Source organism: Rana temporaria, chromosome 3, assembly GCF_905171775.1.
Source record: "Rana temporaria chromosome 3, aRanTem1.1, whole genome shotgun sequence".
Lineage (NCBI taxonomy): Eukaryota > Metazoa > Chordata > Amphibia > Anura > Ranidae > Rana > Rana temporaria.
In genome coordinates, this window is record NC_053491.1 from 86,120,412 (window position 1) to 86,134,344 (window position 13,933).

Below are 13,933 nucleotides of genomic sequence, written 5' to 3' on the forward strand. Positions count from 1 at the left end.
CTAGTGGTAGCACCAGCCCTGGTAATGGGACTGTGTGTTTGGCTGCATGCGCCTCACTTGTGCTGTAAAGGAGAGGCAGGGGAGCATGTACACCATTTTACTCTAGGCTTGCTGACTTTCCTGCGATCACCCAAGTCCACAGGGATAATTTAGTATGGAGCCTGCCAGATCCGTGGCATGCTTTGCTCATTACAGGACAAACAGTGAAGCACCCCAGCCTGGTCTAACCAGCACTCCCACAAATGTACAGTTCATACCTTGCACAGGTCCTAAGCTAAAGACTCATACCAGTCTGTTCCCAGGAGATTTCCGTATCTGTGGCAAAAATAATGGACTGACTACACAATAGATGCCTTTGGCCTTTGCTTGACTAAAAAAAAACATGGGAAGATATGCAAGCAGTTTATTTAGCCTTCCAAATGGAGGTGGCATGTTAGGTTACAAACACTATAACAATCAAAGCAGTTAAGTAGGAGAGGAGACTTGCATGACCCTTGACCTCCAGAGGGCCTTCTCAGAGTCCCATCATTCCCCTAAGTGATAAGAGTAGCCCCATAAACATTAGTCCATAGAATATGGCAGCGCCATGGCTGCTCCTGGCTTCCCCCTTAGAGGAAAGCTTCCTACCTGGACCTCCTTCCTACATGGTATATCCAGGTCTGATGCACCTCAGAGAATCATGTTCCTCCTGATGACTCTGGTTAAACCAGACCTAAACCTTATGAAGAATACCCCTCTACTGGCAGGGACAGGACATAAGCTCACTGCCTACCATAGTGACACCTAACAGAGAACAAGGGAACTACAATGGGCATGTCTATGCCCATACACTACAGTAACAACACATGAATATAATCTGCTAAAAAAGTGCTTTTAACACTTTCACTTTAAAAGCCGATGTATAATAATGTGCGACACAGTAGGGTGAAAGTACTAAGAATTCTAAATGTCATACCTATACTTAGAAGTAGGATGGACATGGACATCCTATATTTTCTTTGCTAACTGTGGTTGTATACTGTATAGTGATAAACAATTCAGCTCAAATATACTTACTTGAATATATTCATGCATACTTCCTGGTTTGGATTCCTAAAATAAACCCGACAGATCTGCATATATCCATGTAAATCAGAGGTTATCATAATTTGACCATCACATGTGACATTTTTTGTGCCCAAGTGTTTTTTTAAGTGTACTAACCATAACTATTTTTGTGTTTTGTCTAAAGGGACAAGGACTGCAAGTTTTTGAATGTCACAGGCTCAGACAATAAGACGTATCCTGCTCTTCGTTTGTGCAACAATTACTGGAGCAGACAGGTTGGATTAAAAAATGAAAATTGTTTTAAAGTGGAACTTTGGGCCAGAATTAGGCCTCGTACACACAACCGTTTTCCTCGACAGAATCCATCAAGAAACTTGGTGGCAGAGCTTTTTTTGCAGAGGAAAATGGGCTTGTGTATGTTTTTCATCGAGAAAACTGTCGAGGAACTCGACGAGTAAAAAAGAGAGCAAGTTCTCTTTTTCCTCGTCGGGAGTCTCAATTTCCTCGTCGTGTTCCTCGTCGGGCTGGTTTTCGACGAGAAACACGTTTGTGTGTATGCTTAGAAACCCGCGCATGCTTAGAATAAAGTATGAGACGGGAGCGCACCTTCGGTAAAAGTAGCGTTTGTAATGGAGAAAGCATATTTGTCACGCTGTAACAGTCTGAAAAGTGCAAATTGTCTCCTACCAAACTTTTACTTAACACGCAGTAACATGAGATTAGCAAAAGCAACCCCAAGAGTTGTGCCAGTAGAATCGAACTTCTCCTGCCGTCGTATGTGTTGTACGTCACCGCGTTTGAGAACGACGAGATTTGGTCTTGACAGTGTGTACGCAAAGAAAGCTTGTCAAGTTTCTCGACAAGCCTAACAAGAAACTCGTCAAGGAAAACGATGTTTCATTTACGACGAGTTCCTCGGTCGTGTGTACGAGGCCTTAAATCGGATGTCCCGTGGCCATTCTTTTTTTTTTTGTCATTAATTAGTTTATGCCATTTTAAAATAGTACTCACTATTCCGCTGTTTAAAAGCATCCGCTGTCCGATTCCGTCAGAAATTGTAAGTTATATTATCTGTCTAATGATGGTTCCATTTTACTTGTGGGCACTGTGAAGCCCACAAGCACTCATTTCCTTGCCATCACAACGGGCAGAGTCTCGTCACATTCGGTTCCCCTATCACAGATTGCTCGGGAAGTGACGTCCTGTCGCTGCCATCTTGCTACACCACTTGCCCCCTTCTCACTCTATCATTACTGTGCAGGAGTGTGGGGAGTAGCAAGATGGTGGCGACGGAACGTCACATCCTGGGCAATGTGTGATGGGGAGCCTGATGTGACGAGACAGCGGCGCAACGCTTAACAAAATCCTGCCATAATTTTGAGGAAGCCTCCACAATGACTCCTGGGAGCAATGACAAAAGCTCCCAGGACACATTGCGGTTACAGGAAGTGACCATCTACCCGCCAACTACCTGCACTATATAGAGACAGGAAGCAGTCAGAAATCTAAGGTACTGTACACCCAAAAAAAAAAAAAAACTTCAGTTTTCACATGTATTGCAGGCTGCAGTAGGAATGAGCTCATGTGTTGAAATGGGGTGGAGCTCCGCTTTAAAGATGAGCAAACAGGCGGGTATTTTAATGCAGAAGAGACGTGCTTTTTCTCTTAAAGTTACTTACCTGCCTGTCCACCCTTGTACAGTGAGCAGTGCATGCGCAGCTCACTGAACAAATTTGGGGATGCTGAATCTGACTAAACCCCTGCACATGCCTGAGGGAGACATCATCCCTGCCCGAAGATATCAGTGGCAGACGGGGAGCTCAGGGATGCCACAAGCTTGATGTCTTTATATTTTTTCTTTCCCTAAACTTTACTTTTTCTTAAAGTTGGAAATTACAGTTTTCTGCCAGGTTTTGTGTTACATACTTCATACGTGGCTTATTTTGGCTGCTGACAATGTTTTTTTTTTTTTTTTTTATTTACTAAAGTTACAAGAACATCAAAAGAATAAATTATTACTTGCAAAAACAGTCATAGTGACAGGCATATTGCATTAACTTTTTAAAAAATCTTGTGTAAAATACTTGTGCATTGCAGTTATGTGATGTGATCTGAAAATGAGTTACATGAGAGCAGTTTTTCATACTGAGAGCAGATGGATGATCTTAAAGGGGATGTAAAGGTACAATTTGTTTTTTCCTAAATAGCTTCCTTTACCTTAGTGCAGTCCTCCTTCACTTACCTCATCCTTCCATTGTGCTTTTAAATGTTCTTATTTCTTCTGAGAAATCCTCACTTCCCGTTCTTCTGTCTGTAACACCAGGGAGAAAGCCTTGCATTAATGTGTGGAGTTACAGACAGAAGAACAGGAAGTGAGGATTTCTCAGAAGAAATAAGGACATTTAAAAGCAACATTGAAGAATGAGGTAAGTGAAGGAGGACTGCACTAAGGTAAAGGAAGCTATTATGGGGAAAAATTGTACCTTTACAACCCCTTTAAAGTGTCCACACATGACTATGTTCCATATCAGGTAGGTCCTAAATGTTCCACCCCCAAACCAAGCTTCCAAACTGCTTATAAGACCACAACTATTTGTTAGTGTTTACATTTTGTATTACCATATATCAGGTACTGTAGTTAACATGGTATTGTATATTTTGATGAACACTTAAAAGTACTGTTTCCATTCCCCAGGTATGCCAGTGTATTGGAATCTTCATTTCCTCAAAAGATAACATGCTGTCTAATCAGACTAATTAAGGTCGTAAATAATAAGCAAATCTCAATTTTCAAGGGAAACCTTCAATTTGGTTGTAAATGTCTTCCTCAATGAGGAATCAATTATGATATTGCTTGCTTTATCGCTTTCACCCTACTATATCACACATTAAAGTTTCATGGCTTATGCCCATAATGTGATATGTAGTAGTTTCCAATATTATTATCTTACCATCTTTACAAATAATTTTTTGATGATTTGCATTGCTTCCATTGAGTTTACTTTTCTAATTGTGTACCAATTTTAGAATCCAAACTTGAAGAACGCCAGTGATATTGAGAATTTGTTGCTGGGCATGTGTTCACAAATAGCGGAAAAAGAAGACCGCATTATGGTCTCAGACTTAAGAGGTACATTATGAAGTTTAATAACAAAAAGTGCAACATCCATATTAACCAATGAAAAAAATACCCTGCTGTGATGGTTCTGCTTACATTAAAGCCCAGCTCTGGCATAGGAAAAAACCTGTGGAATCCCTCCATACTGCATTGGTTAAGCTATCATTAACTTATTTACCGTATTCCTCACTTTGGCAGGCTCCAGCAATCACCTCTTCTACCTGATGCTCCAGGCTGTGGGTGGTCCCTCAGTGACATCATGTACAATGCAAGACTTTTATTCCTGCTTTGTATGTGCTTTAGAGAGGAGGCTTCTTAAGACCAGTTGCACAGGTAGAGGGAGCCTGCCAGAGTAAGGAAATGCTAAGTATTATGCCATTACTCTTCTACCCCTAGACTTAGCATTTAACCCTTGAAATTTAGCACTTAACCCTTGCAATTTAACCTTTGCATTTATCCCTTGCTATTTCATGCCATTGCTTTATTTCAACTGTAATAAATAATGGGTAACTGCATTTAAAGCTGAAGTTTATTTTTTTAAGGATATAGCACCGAACACATGCTATGTGTATTGGTGTGTGTATCCTATTACCTGCAAATGGCTCCTTCTGATAAAAATCCTCCCAGCCAGTGCTGGGACAAGGTCATCTAGAACCCAGGGCAAACATGCTAAATTGAACCCCCCCTCCCCCGCCCCAAAAAAACAAGCACTAATCTGCACGCCCCCCCGTCCAGCACAAAGTCCCCTCCCCAATCCCCCATCCTAGCACAAATCCCTCCCACAATATTCCCCTCCTAGCACAAATACCCCCAAATCATTGATACTAGCGCAAGTCTCCCCCCACCCCAAAAAGATATTTCACATCCACCTCTACCCCTTTATAACACAAACCCCCCAAATCCCCCCTCCTAGCACAAATCCTGTTCTCCATCCCCCCCAACACAAACCCCCCCAAATCACCACTCCTAGCACACCTTTGCCCCCAAGGTTCCCCTTCTGAACACATCCCCTCCCCCAATCTCCTTGTGATGCTCCCCCACCTCACATGATACGATAGTGCCCAGGGCAGCCTCCCCTCCTGCCCACCCCTTGTCCCAGCCCTGCTCCCAGCAGTGCCTCCATCATAGCTGCCTGATATTACCCTGAGCAGCTATCTTCTGGTGCTGTAAAAGTTAACAGTAGCCTCTGCTACTGAGAAGAGTTTTGCAGCTCACCACCCCCTTTCTACCCTCTCTTTCATTCACAGAGCACGTATTTCTATTATTTTTTAATTATTACAGGTATTTATATAACACCAACAATTTAAAAATATCCAGTATACATAGGAGCTCAAGGAGCTTACAATCTAAGGTCCCTCCCTACCTCACATTAATATACTTAGGCCAATTTACCTACCAGCATGTCTTTGGAGTGTGGAAAAATATGCAAACTCCATGCAGTGTTAGTGCTATGGTTGGGATTTGAACCAACAACCCTAGAGTTGCAAGGCAGAGGTGCTAACCCCTTAGCCACTGCTATCACATTATGTATAAAATTCTGTAAATACATTTTGGAGATCCTGTCATTCAACTTTAATGAATGGCAAAGAGAGCAGAAGTGGCAATTCGATGAGCGGCGTAATTTTTCTCAGTAGCAGTGACAGCTGTAAAGGATGTGTTCACCTTCATATTTATGCAGGTAAAAAAATGTGCATTTATATTTTTTTAGGAGCTTGCAGAGCATTGCACCCATGATCAGTAGATTGCAGGTGCAATGCCTGTACAGTTGTTTGCCCATACCTCCCATACGGGTAGACAGTTACTGAAGAGCAAGAAGAACAATGAACTATAAGAGCACTCACCAGCGCCCTCTGTGGGAAGAGCCCCGCACAGCTGTTTTTAAATTGTGACTGTGGGTGAGGTGAAAGATACCCCACCCACTGTCATTGGAGGGGGATCGGGGGGGTGCCACCAGGTGCTCTTTAGAAACATGTTACTAAATGTGAACTTATCCTTTAACTCTCATGGTGCCAAAATGCATCCGATCAGGGCAGTGCCTGGTGGCTATGAAGGAGGCACTGCAGTAAGAAGAATCCACCTACAGGAAGTAGAATGCACACTGTTACACATAATTAATGCATTTGGAGCTGAATCTGGTGGTTAAAAAAACTTAAACCAGTGTTAAAACTTTAGACCTTGCATTTTTTTTTAGTTTGAACATTTTATATAATGATTACGTTTTACTCCCACAGCCAGGACAATATTTAATTTGAATATTAAAGTGGTTGTTAAGCCACTATAGTGTATCCATGCCATCCCCTATGTTAAATAATGATATGTGTCCCATTGTCTGTGTTATATAAAAAAAATGCAGATTTCTACTATATATCAGAGCGTCTCTGGCACTCATATGACTCCTCGGCACTCTCCTCTTCGAGGCTGACAGTTACAGTGGGAGGGACTGAGAACTCCCGCTGATGTCAGTCGGGAGAAGAGGAGGAGAGAGGCGAGCAGTCACGTAAGTTCCAAGAGATTCTCTGATATAAGGTAAAAATCTGCATTTTTTTAAATAGCACAGACACGGGGACAGAGGGGATTATGGTATATAAATGTATAACAATTATGATAGCAGCAGGAGGGAAAGGGGCAGCACTGTTATGAGCTGACAGGCAGTGAGGGGAGAGGAGGACAAACAAGAGCTATGGATGGCGTAGGCACGTAAACTGACCACGGTGTCAGGGCTCAGCAGCCATAATAAACTGTGTTCAGTTTACAGGGGGAGGGCAGAACCACACAGGATCAGCCAGGTATTTTAGGTTATACAAGGGGCCAAATTACACAGCACAGGCACTGTGCTGTATAACATGCTTTGAGGGAACAGGATCTATTATTTTCAATTTTTTTAGGGTAACAAACGCTTTAAGTGGATTATTTAACAAGGAAGTTCTAAATGCAGTGAGATGTGCAGTAATTGCATTCAAGTTGTTTTTTTTCTTATAGGTCTATGTTCTTTTAGTGATTGAGAATGACTCAAATTACCTCATTAAAAAGTTGGAATTGTGAAAAAAAAATCCTCACCACCTGAGGCCACTAAAAACTTTTTGGGAAAGGACAATAGGCCATGTTGCTTAATGCATTGAAAGAATGTCTCAAGTAACAACAAAGTAGAAAATAAAATATATAACACCATACACCAACAAATAGTTTTTTTATTATTCCTGCCAGGGTTTCAGGGGTAAGAATTTAATTTGTTTATATATGCACCATTGATCAACATATTTTGTTGTGTATTTTGTTCCAGACTATTGGTATGGACAGATGTTATATTCCCGTATTGATTTGTTAGCTGCAAGTATCCAACGTGGGAGAGACATGGGTTTACCTAGCTATAACAAAGTCAGAAGTTATTATGGATTCTCACCTCTAACATGGGAAAACATCGGCAATGCTGAATTAAGACAAAAGGTTTGTCTACTTTTTCCAGATGCACAAAAGAACCAATGAATGTAGTTACAGTACATAGTTATATATTTAGTCAGGTTGAAAAAAGACAATAGTCCATCTAGTTCAACCCATAAAAAAAGGTAATAGAATACCCCCATATACACAATCCTATACTCACAGTTGATCCAGAGGACGGCTTAAAATCAATAAAACATGTTCCAATTTGCTCCAGTGGGAGAAAAAAAAATCCTTCCTGATGCCCCAGGAGGCAATCAGATATTCCCTGGATCAAGTACCCCCGGTGTTATTACCTCTAAATATTAGTATCCAGTTATATTTTGCGCTTTTTGGAATGTATCCAGCTCTTTTAAAAGAAAAAATTACTGATTCAAACTAGTTCTTGAGGGAGTCTATTCCACATTTTCACAGCACTGCGAAGAAGGCTTTCCATATGTGAAGGTTGAATCTCGTTTTCTGCAGACATAAAGAGTGTCCACTTGTTCTCTGTACTGTATAATTTACAGTATATTCCCCCTCTAAAAACAAGGCATAATTTGTATTTGTATGTTTGCTACTGTATGTGGAATGAAAAAAAATTGTGCAAGGAAATATTTTATAATATAAAATGTTTTAATATCAAGCACTAACTTTCCTAACTTCTATAGCTTTCAAATTTGTATGACAATGACACTGAAAAGCTGGAGCTTATACCTGGTGCAATGCTGGAAATCGATGGGGATGCTGGCAGTATCATACCAAAAATCATTCTGGATCAATTTTACCGTCTACGAGATGGAGACAGATTTTGGTTTGAAAATACAAAAGATCCAAAAAATGGGTATGTTATTGCTCTTGGAGATGAATGATATATGTATGGAGATGAAATGATCAGGGGACCAATATTTAACCACTTGACAACCGGGGACTATTTTGGCACTTCTCTCCTTCATGTAAAAATCAAAAAAAATTTGCTAGAAAAATAATCAGAACCCCCAAACATTATATATTTTTTTTGGCAGACACCCTAGGGAATAAAATTGCGGTCATTGCAACTTTTTTTCCCGCACAGTATTTGTGCAATAATTTTTCAAACGCCTTTTTTTAGGGGAAAAAACTGTTTTATGAATTAAAAAATAACAAAACAGTAAAGTTAGCCCAATTTGTTTGTATAATATGAAAGATGATGTTACACCGAGTAAATAGATACCTAACATGTCACGCTTTAAAATTGCGCACACTCATGGAATGGCGCCAAACTTTGGTACTTAAAAAGCTCCATAGGCGACGATTACATTTTTTTTACAAGTTACTATTTTCGAATTACAGAGGAGGTCTAGTGCTAGAATTGTTGCACATGCTCTAACGCACACAACGATACCTCACATGTGGGGTTTGAACGGCGTTTACATGTAGGCGGGACTTGCATGCGTGTTCGCTTCTGCGCATGAGCTTCCGGGGACAGGGGCGTTTAAAAAAAAATAATAATTATTTTATTTTACTTCATTTTTTTATTTTTACACTTTTTTTTACATTTTTTTTATCACTTTTATTCCTATTACAAGGAATGTAAACATCCCTTGTAATAGGAATCACTGTGACAGGTCTGAGTTATGGACAGATGTGGGGTCAATAAGACCCCGTATCTCTCCTCCAGGCTTACAAGCATGAAATCGGTGAAAAAAAAATCACTGATCACATGACGACAGCCAGGATTGCGGCTTTGTTTACTTCTGGGTACCGGGCGTGACATCACACACTATAGAAGGACATGCTCTTTATATTTTATGCCTAATGCCCTGTACACACAATCGGTTCGTCTGATGAAAACGGACCGATGGACCGTTTTGATCGGACGAACCCATCGTGTGTGGGCCCATCAGTTTTTCCCCATCGGTGAAAAAAAATAGAACCTGTTTTAAATTTTTCGTATGGTTAAAAAAACGATCGTCTGTGGGAAAATCCATTGGTCAAAAATCCACGCATGCTCAGAATCAAGTCGACGCATGCTCGGAAGCATTGAACTTCATTTTTCTCTGCACGTCGTTGTGTTTTACGTCACCACGTTAGACACGATCGGATTTTTAACCGATGGTGTGTAGGCAAGACTGATGAAAGTCAGCTTCATCGGATATCTGATGAAAAAATCCATTGGTTCGTTTTAATCAGACGAACCGATCGTGTGTACAGGGCATAAGGTTTATAATCACTTTAATCAATGTTCTGGGGTGATATTGTGTTTCTCACAATTTTTTAGAGCTTTGGTATTAGATGTTTGAAAAAATGTAAAAGTTAAGGGAAATCGTTGTCTTTTTTACAGATTATTAGCTAAGGGTGATCTACTTAAAACAAATATGTGAGTTATTTTACATTTTTAAACTTACCTAAAAGCAGGTACCTAATTGGTACGAGCTTGAGCATTGGAGGATTCAATGCTAGCTGTTTGTGATTTGCTAAATGGGAAAGAAAATGGCCAGATTTGGCCTGCTTGTCCATGCCCAACCTTTGGCTCTTGCTGTAGCCAACACAAATCCATTTAGTGGTGATGTCACTATTGCCACTAGAGGAAGGCATGCTCAGCTTACCCACTGGCTTGTTTCACACAGTAAACAGGCCGATATCTTAGTTGATGTCACTGATACTGTCCTGATGTCAGGCAGCATTTAGCAACCTTTAGTGTGCTACTAGTGCTAGTGCAGGTCAATTTAAGTAGGACTCATGGTTAGTTTAGGAGTCTGAAATTGGGTCAGGGTTACTGAAGGTCAGGCTGGATGGAACACAAAGGCAGATCTCTGGTACCTCCCCCTGGTTCTAGAAGTTTGGAGAAACTTCTAGAAGTTAGTGGACAGAGGCCAGAAGCTACTGATCTGGCCTTGCTTGGGAAGATCCTATCTGTGTCTCAGTTTGAGGGGGATTCTTACCTAAGGAGCAGCAGGGATTAAGGAGGACATAGTGAGTAGATCAGCACACCCAGGGATTCATAAGGGGAGAGACTGCCAAATGTAGCAAGCTTTCAGGAGGACAGCACTGTGCCTTCCTATCCCTTGTCCTGGAAGTTTTTTGGATCAACCAGGTGGGCTGGTAGACAAGTAGACAGGAGGGCTGATAGTTCCTGCAGACTGTACAGCTGGGAGCAGCTCTGCAAAGGAGAGAATTTACTCCTGTATGCAGTTTGCCACATACTGTGCTACTTTCAAAAAGTCCTCAAGGGACTTTTTTTCATTTGATCACCAAAGACTGTTGGTGTCCATGAAGGAAAACAGTCCAGGATTTTTATACATAGGAAGAAGGTTGTCCCCTTTGATTGTTTCAGTCAAGTTGGGCATGTTTTAACCTCTAAATATCCAAAAAGGTGCTAGTGACGCCCTACCTAAAATTAGCACCACTCAGCGCTCAAGAGTAAGCGATAAAGATAATTGGCAACCAAGTATAATGTGAATGTGAATGTAAACTTAAAAGCAGCTGCTTAAAATACATAAAACATGAAACACACAGTGATAAAAAAACTCTTAAATTGTCCCAGAGTCCAGTATACTACTGTAGCAGCGCTACTATCAAACCACCGTTTGAAAGACCCCTATGTGTGGTGCACATAGGAAACAATTATGATGCAGGGGAACGAGGTGTAGTTGATCAAACAGTTCTTAATCAGTGCTCCTTTCACCAGATGGTGGTCACCACGTGGGGGGATGTTCTCCCCTTTTGGGGATGCACTCACTAGATCAGCATGGAACCATCATCTACATCTGCCATGAATATCACACTCTTCACCACTTGCTCTCACTTGTTGACTTAGGTCCGCAATTCCATATAAGGAAATACAATTCATATAGTGCAGTACCGTTTAAAACGTTTATTAAAACCCACCAGTAACCCTTATACAAACATGCGTACCCCAAGAAATAAGATCTCAAGCATATAATGTGTTACTTGTGACTGTGGTTGCTCCGGTCACCATGACAATGAAGCCGCTCTGATTACCAGTACGTCTGCAGACTTCCTTGTTCCTGGTCCTTGGAACGCTCACAGTGCTTCAGGTCGTACGATAGGAGTCACGCCCTTAAGGCTATATGAATTTTATTTCCTTATATGGAATTGCGGACCTAATTCAACAAGTGAGAGCAAGTGGTGGAGAGTGCAATATCGTTCCCCTGCATTATTATTGTTTCCTATGTGCACCACACATAGAGGTCTTTCAAACGGTGGTTTGATAGTAGCGCTGCTACAGTAGTATACTGGACTCTGGGACAATTTAAGAGTTTTTTATTACTGTGTGTTTCATGCTTTAACGCCTAACCCCTTTTACCTCATCCAAGTTATTACCCCTAATAAAACAACAAAAACAAGCTCAGAGACTGTCTTCTTGTGTCCGAATGTGAGTGAGAAATGCTTTTTTCTTGGCTGTGCAGGAATAGGGGAACCAGTTGCCAGCAGGTGTACGTGTTTTGTCAGGTGATTCACCTGGGTGTAGTCCATTGTGATTGATAATGGATCTGCAAAGCTAAATGACATGATTGATGGAGGGTTTTTTTTTTAAATAAAGGACTTAATGTGAAGACTTTTATTTAAAAAAAAAAAGACTTTTAGTAAACAGGGGGCTTCTAGATTCTGAGACGTCCCTCCTCTCTCCCCCACATTCACCAGATCAGGGATCTGCAAAAGAGACTTTTGTCCCTTGTGTCTTGTAACCTGCTATGGTTCAGGAGGAGGGCCATGCAGTAGTTTCTCCACTTTAGGGCCAGCTAGGTTGTATAGTCAGATTTTTCTTTTTGGGGAACAGCAAAGAATTTTAGTAAGCAAAACTGTTTAGAATACCTGAGACAATTTACTTTATGTCAAGAATTTCCCTATAGGTTCATATTATTTTTGCATCAAGGACTTTATATTATTCTTGTTCAAAAAAGAAAGAACAATATAAATCGTTATGTGTTGTATTTGTGAAATAAGATTGCCTTTATTATTATTCTAACATTTTAAGAGCTGTTCATATAGAAATACAGGTAATGCCAAAACAATACAAATGTATTTTTATTTTAGTTCCTTTACAGAGGATTTAATAGCTCAGATCCAGAACACTACATTCCATGATGTGCTTGTAGCTGCCACTAAGACGATGGATGGTGCACTTCAAAAAAATGTTTTTGTTTGGAAAACAAGTGAGTTAGTCTCTTTTTCTGTCTTTTTAAATCCCTATTAACATTATCAATTCAACAACATATATATATGACAACTAATTACAAAATTTTCAGAATTTCAAATTAGACTTTATTTTTTTAAACTATAGCATGTTATGATATCAGTTTTCATGAATTACAGTTATTATTATTTTTTTTCTTACTGTATTACAGTATTGTTACTGTTTATTTGCTTCCCTTATTATTACTGTGCATGAAATGCCATAAAGTGAACATTAGGTTGTAATCGCAATGAGGAAAAAATGAATTCCACACCCAGTAATCATATATTTATATACACTTGTATCTTATTGGTGTGTGTGTTTCTGTTTTGTGAGCTGTAGTTTTAAAGACAGCACAAATGTTGCTGTGTTTTGACTTATTTAAAATACGCTTTGACTGATATAAATTCTTGAGAGTGCATGTTGTATTAAATTAAATACTTTTGCATACCTAGAAAAATCCAAACAAAAATGCATTTTCAATTCCTAGGTGATCCGTGCCCACAGCCCACACAACTTAACTCTGGCAATCTGGAAAAATGCGTACCTGTTATTTTCACAAATTACTTTGAAGGAAGTGGTATTGGATTTGGATTTACACTTGTATTTCTCGCCAGTTTTCCTTTTGGTATGAATCCTTTTGCTAATTTTATTCTGCATTTCACATGTATGTAAATTGTTGAGTTTTTGTATACCAGTTATGGACATAAAGCATCCCATGCCCAAATAACTAGCACACCCTGTCCCTCTTTACCCACCTTACGTACTTGAAATTATCAGCTGGCAAAGTAAGAACTTGGAGTTACTGAGCAATACAGCAGGTAGCTGCAGAAAAAAAAATCATTTTTGAACAGTATTTGTACACACTGTTCAGAGCATCATTGAAAAAAAAGAAATGCCTTTATTGTTGCTTTGGATTTACTCTGTTCTATTCTTAAAAGAATTAATGGGGTGACATTACATTTTTTCTGTTCTTCATAAATGTGTTTTTAACCCTTTAACATTTAGTTAATTCTAATTGTGGTCCCCTCCTTCCCTTTCTTTTTTTGGTTCTAATTTTAAAACCATTAATATTGAAACATTTTTTTTTTATTTAGTAATTTTTTGTATCACATATTTTAATTGAAAAAAAAAAAGCCTTCATTTGATTTAGAAAAAAAAATGAAATTGAA

The 13,933-nt window shown here is 39.8% G+C and overlaps 1 protein-coding gene across 1 annotated transcript in view; it reads left to right on the forward strand.

Annotated features, from left to right (window-relative positions):
* Window positions 1–13,933, forward strand: part of LOC120931423 (dual oxidase 1-like) — an 82,117-nt gene that overhangs the window by 31,350 nt on the left and 36,834 nt on the right. The window contains exons 10-15 of the mRNA XM_040342844.1: window positions 1,232–1,322; window positions 4,075–4,177; window positions 7,446–7,609; window positions 8,254–8,426; window positions 12,623–12,741; window positions 13,252–13,389. Of these exons, the coding sequence (XP_040198778.1) occupies window positions 1,232–1,322; window positions 4,075–4,177; window positions 7,446–7,609; window positions 8,254–8,426; window positions 12,623–12,741; window positions 13,252–13,389 (788 nt within the window). The remainder of the gene's footprint in view (window positions 1–1,231; window positions 1,323–4,074; window positions 4,178–7,445; window positions 7,610–8,253; window positions 8,427–12,622; window positions 12,742–13,251; window positions 13,390–13,933) is intronic.